This window comes from Lissotriton helveticus, chromosome 9 (genome assembly GCF_964261635.1).
Source record: "Lissotriton helveticus chromosome 9, aLisHel1.1, whole genome shotgun sequence".
In the NCBI taxonomy this organism is placed as follows: domain Eukaryota; kingdom Metazoa; phylum Chordata; class Amphibia; order Caudata; family Salamandridae; genus Lissotriton; species Lissotriton helveticus.
The window spans coordinates 792,323,809-792,335,937 of NC_136070.1; the positions used below are offsets into that span (position 1 = coordinate 792,323,809).

At 43.1% G+C, this 12,129-nt stretch overlaps 1 protein-coding gene across 8 annotated transcripts in view; it reads right to left on the reverse strand.

Annotated features, from left to right (window-relative positions):
* RELB (RELB proto-oncogene, NF-kB subunit) overlaps window positions 1-12,129 on the reverse strand; it is a 708,968-nt gene that overhangs the window by 64,879 nt on the left and 631,960 nt on the right. For all 8 annotated transcript variants that reach the window (XM_078660918.1, XM_078660919.1, XM_078660925.1 and 5 more), the window contains one exon: window positions 3,118-3,195. In XM_078660918.1, coding sequence (XP_078517044.1) covers window positions 3,118-3,195 — 78 coding nt within the window. The remainder of the gene's footprint in view (window positions 1-3,117; window positions 3,196-12,129) is intronic.

Consider the following 12,129-nt stretch of genomic DNA (forward strand, 5'->3'; position numbering starts at 1 on the left):
GTTTAGGTGGGAAGCAGCTCCAATATAGTGCACTTTCAACACCAGCGACGCTCTAAATTTTCCCACCTCAAATGTCTGCTTTTCTATCAAAGTCTTTAAGTGTAGGATTAGCACAGTGCCATCCGCGCCGGGGTAGAAAGGGACAAAGCCTTCTGCCTTGCCACAGCAAAATTTTTAAGTATAATCCTATGCGTAAAGACTTTGCTGCGGGAATGGCAAAATACTTTGTCCCTTTCATGTAATTAGCAAAACTGTCTGCAATTTCAAAAGAGCCATCAACTAGAATTTCGAAGGGTTCTGGATTATGGTTATTATCCTAGTTTCCACTTCCTGGTTAACAAGCTAATCCAATAATTTGACCTACCTTCTAAATTCTGTATGGGGACGTAGCCCAAGCTAGTCTACGCAGATGCTGTTTGAGGGACAATCTGGCAGCCTCCAGCTTGTGGAGGATGTCGGGGTGGTGGTGCACTAATGTGAATTTTCTCTTCAGAGCATTACTGAGCATATACTTTCAAAATATATGAATTTGCATTCTCTTTCCGTAGCTCTTCTGCTTAGAAAGGACGACATTCGTTTTATAAGGTTCAGATACTGCAGTCTCTGAGGGCATTGTAGTTAGGAATAAAGCAAAGAAGGCCCCAATTTCTTCCCGGAGGAACACCAAGAACTCATCTTCTAAAAGCCAACATGCCATTATGTGTCAATATCCCAAAGGATCCCTTCTTGAGGAGGAAAGGGTCATCTCCGTAAGTGGGTGGTCCGTAAGAGTTCTTGGAAGGGTGTATTTATCTACTACCTCTATTATCTCAAGCAGAAGAAATAAAGAAGTAGTCTATTAGTGAGAAGGAACGATACGAGGTGGACTAATATATTCTCTGTTTCCTAAATGAATAATATGCCACATGTTCAAGTCACTAAACCCCAGTTGGACCATCCAGGTGTTTTGGTGGTGGTTAGTGATTGGCGGAGGGGAGGAGGTGGTGGGGATTCTGGTCTGCCATGAGGCTAGTTCCTTTGTGTCCATTTCGTGGGCCATTACTGATTTGAAACCATTCCCCCACCACTGTCATCCCAGATGATGAAGTTGTCAGTAATTCTGCTACGAGTTATTAAAATTAACACAGATGTGGCATAGAGGCTAATTATGGTGCACATGTAAAGCAACCCGGTTAACATCACAAAACACCTCAACCTATCATTGTGTACTTCCTTGACTATCATTGGAAGGATCTATGGTGCATTCCCCACAGGATTACTTTGTGTAGCTGGAAAGGCAGACTCTGGTGTTCTCATGATGACCAAAGGAAGTCACAGTTTATTACCAGTAGGTGGGTTTCTAATACTAGGAGTACCTTGGTGAACGGCCCCTCTTAATTATATTATTTTGGGCATTCACATTCCAAGATACTAATCTATATTCCCTGGATTTCCTATTCTGTGTTAATGCAAGTGTGCAGTTGGCTTGCCATGTGGTCTATGTGCATTCTCTGTGTGCTGCAGTGAACTTGGTAACTGTGTGAACAAAATAAATACCCTACCCTCAAATACCAAAAATACACACTTCGAAAACTGTCACCCATATATACTCTATTAATAGGTATTACATAGCTGGGTTAATTCCTGTGGTACTTTGTCAGTAACATCTCCATGAATACTGATACCAAAGCAAAATTATAAATATTTCACCCAGTGGAAATTTATAGGTAGCTAATAAGGTCTGACTTTGCAAGCAGGTCAAACAAACACAGCAAGGGGTGCCCCCACTTAGCAATGGTTTTAAGCGTTAGGCTAATACATAAAATGTGTTACAACTCTTTGAGTCACTGCATTTGATATGCCTTCTTAAACATTCAGATTGTAGATTGCCTGTGGTCTTCCTCCCTGCTGTCACTGATTCACACTGACTCCTCTCCTCTCTTTTTTGTGCGTTCACATGCAGTTTTCTTTTAGCAGCAGCGTGTCTTATCCGTCACTCTTTAAGAGAGGGCATACTTATCAAACCTCGGCCGGCAGGCAGAGGTATTGGGTTCTGATCTAATTTTGATAGTTTTCCTCTTTTCAATCCATTTCCAAGAACCTTCAGGTCAAAGAAGTATGACTTGCCCTGGTGCATTATTTTTAATTTTGACATATATATCAAATATAAGTAATTTGCATTGCTCTGATTTGTTGCCTTACCACAGGAAAGATTTGTGCAACTGACATCCATGCAGGGAATACCATGATTCTTGAGGATTAGAGCCTGAAAATTTAATTTGTGGCATGGTGCTTTAAGAATTGCATCTTTGTCTAGATAGTTCAATAATTAAGCAAATTGAGGGGGGGGGGGAGCCGGGTGTCGGATTGTGCCAAAGCTCTACGGGCCCTTTCAATCACAAAGCTTACATATAGTTACTCCACCTGTATCCAAGTTTTAAGCCATTTAGTGAGGAACTGTTCTAGTCATGGACCATTAAGGCCCTTTGGAATACCAAAAACTCTGAGAGTATATTTATGGGAACTCGCTTCTGTATATTCAGCTCACTTTTTAAGTAGTGTGGCAGTTACTCATAAACGCAGGTGTTCAAGTTAATGTTCGACCCAGAGAGATTATTCTAAAAACAAGTAATGATGGAGATGTGTGAATACACACTGAGCTGTGTGGCTCCTGTGTAGTTATGCAGTAAACAGGATGCCTGCAGTCTAGATATTCACTGAACAACGTGTCTGCATGGTACATGATTCGGACAAATAGTTTGCCTTATCTGACTGTGGACCCTAAGCATTAGTAACACTGTGAATTATGACTAGTTTAAGAACTGCGCAGTTTACGTGCAATGGACTGTCAAATGTAACTCCAAGTAAAGTAAAATGTGTGTTTTCAAGCGATGCAAGTATGGTGCAGATCCAGCAACATTATCTGTGTGGTGGTATTTGAAATCTGAAACATAAGGAACTTGAGTCCGTACTTTTAATTATCAATGTAAAGATGCTCCATATAGATTTTGCTACATCTAGTTCTATACTTCATATTATAAATAAGCACAACAGGCGTTTGGGAGTACACATCTCTATGTAATGAAATGACCAGAGCAGCACCTCAGATGGTGACAAGTGTGCCGGCAATCATCTTACCTTCTTCAGGGCCTAGATTGCAGTGATCCTTATAATGTGGCTTCTTTTTTCTCCTCTTTGCTTCAATACCATGTGGATCTAAGGTGGAAGAGAAAAAAGAATCAGTACAAGCGCATTTTACAGAGGCAGTATGCTTTAAGGTTGCTACTTTAAAAAAAGATTGCATTGTGGTCTTATTGATGAGACAGACATTAAGTCAGTGTGATGCAGGGCTAGGATTAGGTAAGAAGAAACAAATATGAATGAATGCCTTTTATATAGCGCACAGTTACTCGGAAGGTGTCCTGGAGCTGGGCATAGAAGTACAGGTGAGGAGGGGCAGAGTCCCCAAAATTGTCCCAGAGTCCTTAAAGCTTAAAAATATGTCTTCAGAGTCTTCTTGAAGGGTGCTTCCTCAATTATTAATCTCAGGTGATTAGCTGGTTTCACATGCTTACTGCTCTGACCATGAAGGAGGACCCTCCCCCCACCCTCCGTAGTTTTTGAAAATGAGGGATTGTTAACAGGCCAGCGCTAATGGAGTGTAGCAGTCATTTGGGTCTGTACTTCTTGATCCTCTCATTTAAATAAGAGGGAGCCCTATGGTAGCGGGCTTGGTGGGCCAGGATCAGGGTTTTAAACTTTATGCGCTTGCCCACCCAAAACTAATGAAGCTTTTCACAGAATTGAGATACAGAGGCATATTTAGGTAGCCTATAGATGATATGCACTGCCATGTTCTATATCACTTGTAGATGCTGGACTAAGTAGTCAGGAAGACCCAGACACAGAGCGTTGATATAATCCAATTGGGGCAAAATCAGTGCCCTGATCACTGTGACCTCACAGGGCCAAGCTCGAGTCCACCTGAAAAAAGGGTTCAACCCAAACAACAGGATCTCAGTTTAGTCTGGGTTGCATTGTGGTTCATTAGACTGGAGCCAGGTCAACAATGCCTTCATACAGAGGTCAAAATACCTTTTTGCACGAACTGAGTCCCCTTTACAAGAGAGTAGGAGCTGCGTATCATCCGCATATGATACGATCTTGATGGCAAAAGATTCGACCTGGAGGGCTAGTGGGGCCATGTAAATAATAAAAAGGGTGGGGCTCAGAAAGGATCCCTGGGGGACACCACATTTCAATGATTTGGCTCTGGAAGAGCAGGGGCTCATCCAGACAACCTGTTTTTAGTTCTCCAAAACTGACCTCAGTCAGCCAAGGGCCGACCCCGACACTCCTAGATGTTCTAGCCTTTGTAATAGAATGCTGTAGTCACCATGTTGAATGCTGCTGGCAGGTCCAACAGCACCAGTGCCACATTAAGGCCAGAATCCAGACTAGTTTTGATGGATTCAGAGAAATTAAGGAGCGTTGTTTCCATACTGTGATGGGCTCTGAAGCTGGATTGGGATGGGTGTGAGATTATTATCTATCAAAAAGGTAGTGAGCTGACTACTCACCAGCTTATCCAGAACTTTTACTGCTGCTGGCAATAAGGAGACTGGTCTGAAGTTTGCTGGTACTTCCGAGTACGGATTAGCCTTCTTAAGAAGGGGGGGGCCACATTCGCCATCTTACAGGAATCGGGTATGATACCTGAGTGGAGCGAGATGGAAAATCAACTCCTGATAAATTGGGGCAATGTTGTTAGCTATGGTCTTCAGGATGTGAGGTGGACAGGAATCTTTCGGGGAACCTGATCTACAAAGTGTAAACATCACCATCAATTCATGACTTGTAGAAGGGAGAAAGCAAGTTAGCTTTGCTTCAGACGAGGGTCCTGCTAAAACACCCAGGCTAGGTATTAGATCGAAATGCCGACTAAGACTCCCCAGATTGGCATGGATTTTGGTGATCTTTTCATCAAAGAATTCACTGAGTCCATTACAAAGGACCCGATTGTTATCCGGTGGTGGGGCCATCTTTTTAGGGTCAAGGAAGCTGGAGCGGATCTTAAAGATCTCCTTTGCATTATTATCGGCCTCTATGATCTGATGGGTATAAAAGGAGCAGCAGGCTTATTTTAAGTTTTTATGATAGACACTGAGGGCCACTTTGTAGCGTGTTTTGTCTGATAATGTCGCCTCGCCGCCAGGCTCTCTCCAGCCATTTACAAGAGGCTCTTTCCAGGGCTAAGTTCTGGGTAAACCAGTGAGCCGAATAGGCCGTCATTCCTTTCTGTGGGGCCCTCATGGGTGGCACTGCATCAGCGGCCATAGGAGCCAGGTGCTGATAGTCGTCATAAGTGACCCTGCCAGTGCATTCTGGTTTTGAATCATCAAGAATTTTTTTAAGGTCAGGTAGAGAGACCTATTCCAAGGTCTTTTCTTCTGCGTCTGAATGGATGGCTTACTTTCCGTAAAAGCAGCAATAGGCCAGGAAAAAGGGAGTAGGAAATGATGCCTGGGGATCAACTAGCTAGTTGACACCCGAAGGACTAAGACGTGACTGAACAGCGGTCCCATACAATTATAATTTTGTGCATTTGAGAATCCTTTGCGGATGTCAGGGCTTTCAGGATTTTTGACTCTACCTGTTGCACTAGGGCTACAAGCCGCCCTTCACTGGAACCTGGATAACCAATTTGGTGCGCAGGCATTCATGTATACGGACCCTACTTCGGGGAGGCAATATATATATATATTTTTTATAACAAGGAAACTTACTTTGGAGTCCAAACACAAGCTTACACTTAAGGCCATCTTTTCACATTCCTTTGTCCTGATGAAGACCCGCGGTTATGACTAATATGAGCACAAGATTTAACAGGGTCGAAACGCTGACTATAATTACTGTTGCTCCGTAATGTGATCAAGTAGACCCTCATATTTTAGCAAAAGGATGTAGGCTTAAATCACTTAAACCAGTTTCGCAGACCGCACCATTGCAAGAAACTCTTTGTCTTGTATTGTTATGTAACATATGTAATGCCTTGTGTTTTTAATGTGTATATATATATTTGTGATGACTTGCACTAACTGTGTATTGTGTACTTGTGTTTTTTGTTCATTTCATATGTCTATATATCCAATGGCCTTTGAGCTATTGTAAGCATTGATAGTATATGAAAATGAACCCTAAATTGATGCTGAAGGATCCGCTTTTTGACCACTTGTGTCGTTTTGCGAATGGCAGCAAAACCGAAAATGCTACACTGGTTGAACATTATGTCCTCAAGAAACACACCGAAAAAGAAATGCTGTGGTGGGTAATTGAGGTTGTCAAACCTACTATCAGACAAGCATGTGTTGACCGTGTTCTCACATTCAAAGAACAACATTGGATTTGTCGTGCTGACACTGTGAAACATGGTATCAACTCCCAGACTGAGTGGCATACATTGGCATGCCTCTAAAAGCATTTTATCAACATCTGTTAGATGTATAACAAACACCATGTATATACATATCGTTGTGAGTTCATTGGTAAGTGCTAGCTCTCTTTTCACATTATTTAACAAGGACAACGGTCCCTAACCACTATAGATTAGAAAGGAAGAATAAATATAGACTAGATAGTTGCTATATTCTCTGTCCAGCCGGACAGTTTTTAATATTTGTATATGCCAGAATACATAAGAATTTACAGTGTGAGTACAAGTGGGACACCAGCCGGTGCCCGACTAACACACTATAGATGAATAAACAAGGGGGTAGGGGTGGAGGCAAGTTAAGGCAGTCTGTTTTTTCATACGTATTATACAGACAAAATTGCAGGATACACTATTGCTTCAAATTATACAACAAAATTATGGGCATATAGTGTAATTAGGTCGACGACGTTTCGAACCCTATACAAAATACAGAGTTCATCTTCAGGACAATTGATATTTGCCTTTAGGTTAAAATCACAAATAATGAAGCCCACAGCTGTAGGAGTACGACATTTGCCACAACATAACAGATTAAGGAATATGCATGGGAAGAAAAGGGGGGAAAAAGAAGAAATTCGTAACAATTATAATGGGCACATTTTGCTAGATCCACCATTAATACAAAAACAAGGTGATTAGAACATTTGGTGGTGGTAAGTTATGGCCAGTGAAAATCTGATGCAATCAGACGATGTGCATGGGTGTGGGAACCTATTACGGTCACCCAATGTGAGGGCAGAGACACTCTTGCTGCGGTAGAGCATATTCGTAGTTGTATTTTGGCATTAAACGTGTTTGAGCCACTACCTTGAAGTACTTACTATAAGCGGTTCATTACATCTGTGTTCCGCTTGGCTTGACTCAAAGTCAAAGTCAAAGATGCTTTATTCGGTATGTACAAATACAACCATATAGCAACAGACATAATAATCAACAATAAAAATTTCCGATGAAATATAATCACAGTGTATCAGGATAAAACACAAAAAACCCTGTACAATTATTTCTGTATCTAAGATACAATAGCAGCATTTGTAGAACATAAACACAATACCATTCTAAGAATGCATAGATTATAATATTAGCAGTTATACGACCTTCATTTATGTGCAAATATGCTGATAAAGTGCTAAGTGACAGTACTGTATTGATGTATGTGCAAATTGGCCAGGTCAAGAACAAGGTTCAATAACAACCTTCCATAAAGTGCAATATGCAATTAGCAGCACTTAGTCCAACTATGTACAGTTAAAATAAAACAAAGTGCAAGTGCTATACCATTCTAACAGTGCATATTAGACAGTAGCAGCAATTTATACGGCATAAATGTATGTACAAATTAGCGTAGTAAAGTGCATAATGTCAGCAACATCTTCCTTAAAGTGCACAGTACATTTAGCAGCTAAGGGAGTTCAAATAATAATTGATTTTCTTACAGAAATACATTTTAAAATATAAGTGGACACATGGAAACATACATCTGGGGTCTCTAAATTGAACAATAATTGCATCGCTGATTGTAAACCACGTGTATTGTATTGTAAAAAGATGGGTTTCAGATAAAATTTTCTAAAAGAAGTACAAAATTTACAAGATAGCATAAAATGACCCGTGCTCTGTTTAGATTTACCATCACAGGGACACAAACAAGTGCCGGGCCTTCTGGGCACAGGAAAAGCCACGAGGTGATGCACAATTCCTAGGCGGAGATGGGTCAATACAAATCGATGGGAAACAATACTAACTGTAGCAAGATAAGATTGGAAGCCTTCATTGATGTTGTATTGCTGGTAAAAATTAAATGTACTTTGTTTTTCATATTTTGCCATTCTGATCCCAGCTGTATACTCCAAAAATGACACTTTCAACTCCCGCTTCGATAGTGTGGAACCTAGTAATGAGTCATTAAAAATGTCCAAACCATACAATGTTTTAAACCAATGTTGTATATGACTCAACCAGGGGATATTCGATCGGCGGTCAAGTTTAATACAATCGGTTATTACGTCCTGCGTAAACTTTGTCTCCTCCTTTGCCCAAATTGAACGCCATAAGGACAGGGGACGGAGGGCGATTAGATCATTAACATGGTTCATATCTAGTTCCCTATGTATTAACTCGGTTGAGGCCGTAGCCGGGGCACTGATTAATCGTTTTAAACACATATTCTCATTGCCCTGAACCAGTTTGGCACTCTGTGCATCGTAACCCCAAACCCCGGCCCCATATATAGCTGAGGAAATACATCTTGCATTAAATATGGTTAGCATTTCATAAATTCTGCGATCCCCTAATTTAGCAGCAAATCTAAAAATACAGTTTGTATTCCTGTCCATTTTAAAAAGAACGCTTTTTTGTTCATTTACCCATCTCCCATCTCCCGAGAAGGTGATGCCTAAATAACAAAAACTACTAACGGATTCTAGTCTCTCCCCTTCTAAAACAAGCATTAGAAATGCAATCGGGCTCGGATTTATTTGAGTTTGAGCTAATGGCATTGTAAATGCCAATGTCTTTTTGCCATGTGTTATGGAGTGTGTGCATGTGGTGTGTAGTGGAAGTATGTTGGTTGAATTGTAATTTTACCAATGGTGGCATGCTGTGCTTTATATGAATATGTTTAAAAGTAAAGTGTACCATACTGCGATTGCTTGGTGGAAAAGTGCACTGCCGGCTGGAGGTGTGTGTGCCTGGTGGAAGGGTGCACTGACGGCTGGTGGGTGTGTGCTTGGTAAAAGCGTGCACAGATGGATGATGGTTGATGGTGTTTGTGCATGGTGAAAGCATTCATTGACGGCTGGGGGTGTGTTGTTGTGTGTGTTGTTTTCTGTGTGCTGGTGAGTGTGTGGTGGTGAGTCTGTGGGGGTGAGCCTGGGGAGTGAGTGTGGTGGTGAGTGTGTTGTGTTGAGAGGTGACAAGTGTGTGGTGTTGAGAGACTGAGGTGTGTGGTTTGTGTGTGCGTTATGTGTGTGTGGTGTATGTGTGTGTGGTGTTTTCTGCACACTCACACACTGCCCCTACACATTCACACACTGCTCACCCGCACACTCCCAATGTCACCCTGCATAGTCACACACTGTTTACCATGCACACTCATTCTGCACACTCACACAATGTGCACCCTGACACACTATCTCTGCTGTCACTCTGCACTCACTGTCACTCTGCACTCACTGTCACTCTGCACTCACTGTCTCTGCACTCACTCTCACTCTGCACTCACTCTCACTCTGCACTCACTCTCACTCTGCACTCACTCTGCTATCACTCTGCACTCACTGTCACTCTGCACTCAATGTCACTCTGCTGTCACTCTGCACTCACTGTCACTCTGCACTCACTGCCACTCTGCACTCACTGTCACTCTGCACTCACTGTCACTCTGCACTCACTGTCACTCTGCACTCTACAGTCACTCTGCACTCTACAGTCACTCTGCACTCTACAGTCACTCTGCACTCTACAGTCACTCTGCACTCACTGTCACTCTGCACTCACTGTCACTCTGCACTCACTGTCACTCTACAGTCACTCTGCACTCACTGTCACTCTGCACTCACTGTCACTCTGCACTCACTGTCACTCTGCACTCACTGTCACTCTGCACTCACTGCCACTCTGCACTCACTGCCACTCTGCACTCACTGCCACTCTGCACTCACTGCCACTCTGCACTCACTGCCACTCTGCACTCACTCTGCACTCACTCTGCACTCACTCTGCACTCACTCTGCACTCACTGTCACTCTGCACTCACTGTCACTCTGCACTCACTGTCACTCTGCACTCAGTCTGCACTCACTGTCACTCTGCACTCAGTCTGCACTCGCTGTCACTCTGCACTCAGTCTGCACTCACTGCCACTCTGCACTCTCAAACTGCACTCTAAAAATGCACTCTCAATCTGCACTCTCAATCTGCACTCTCCACTCTCAAACTGCACTCTGCACTCTCAAACTGCACTCTCAAACTGCACTCTCAAACTGCAATCTGCACTCTGCACTCTGATTCTGCACTCTCAAAATGCACTCTCAATCTGCACTCTCAAAGTGCACTCTCAATCTGCACTCTCAACTCTCATACTGCACTCTCATACTGCACTCTCAAACTGCACTCTGCACTCTCAATCTGCACTCTCAACTCTCAAACTGCACTCTCAAACTGCAGTCTCAACTCTCAAACTGCATTCTGCACTCTCAAACTGCACTCTGATTCTGCACTCTGATTCCCACTTCACGTGCCTTTTCAAAATTCAGCAGCAAGAACTTGTGCACTTGTGTTTGGGATTGGAATTGTGAAAGGCGGGTGGAAGTTCCGTATATCCCAGCGGGGCCCCCCCTACCGGCATCTTTTTGTCCCCATACCATGTAAGGCATGGTAATGGGCACAAAGCCCGCACATATAAATGTCTCAGAAACTTCTGAAACCCACATAAATGATGGTTTGCAATGGGTGTCAGAATTATGAGTGTGTCAGAAAAATCAGACAATCGGTTTAAACCTGCTGAAATTTACTGGGTGAAAAATGCTTCGTAGGGGGTAGGATGTGGAATTTGCTGAAATGTGGGACACGAGCTGAGTGTTATTCCCCATTTCAATAGGGAAACTCGCAAATGGCATTATGTATTTCATTCGATAAATAGTATACCACAAGATCTCGTTAATTATTGGGTACGAAAAATAACACTCAATTCTGAGGCCCTAGAAATGTAGTCTTGATATGGTTACTAGGTTCCTTTGTGAGCCCTCGCTTTCATTGCACGTGTACAATCACAATGGCTATTTTTGTACATAGCGCGTCATACTGCAGTGGTACCTTTTAAGAACTTTAAAAAACAGCGTTGAACGGCTGAGTAGGTCTCTACCACGTTGTCACCTACAGGTCACATTAGATTCTTTTTTATGTATATGTCACATTAAATGTCACCAACAAGCGCTTAACTTGCTGAGTTGTCTTGCCTTGTTCCTTGCCCCGCAAATCCCCCTGAGATAGTATACCATGGACGTGAATGGTTTAGAGAGAATAAAATTAATTAAATTAACAAACGTAGGTTGTGGAACACGTAACAAAGTCTGATAATACAAGTGTTTAGGTGTATAAGGGATAGGTACTGAGTGAATTTGGCCTCTCTGTCTCTTTTTTACCAATTATAGCACTGCCCCAAAATAATATTGCCCCCACCCCGCTACAATCACTCTCGTCAGAGGGTGAGAACCTAGCCCCTGAGAGTGTGCATTTCTGAACACAGTATTGCTGTGCCTTGCGGTATGCGTCTCTGTAGCTGGAGGGAGGGAGCGCAGGCGGAGGGAGGGGGCTCTGGTGGATGGCTGTTTGCAGGCTCCAGCAGCAGCGACATGAAAGGGACACTCCTGGAGTAAGCTGCTGCTGAGTCTGAGCGGCTCCAGGAGGGGGCGGGGAACCTCCTCCTTACCAAACCCCAAAGATGGGGGCTTTTGCCTGCCCACCGCCCGTGTCCCTCCCCTGCCAGGAAGAAATCGCAGCATTAACAGTCATTAATCATCCTAATATGAGGAACCTGCTGATCTGAGTGACTGGCACATGGGAGCTCTGCGTCTAGGCACGGCGCACGAGAGCTGACTGGGCTCTACCAAAAGATGCTAGAGGGGGCGTCATAGAGGCAGGGAGACAGCATGGGA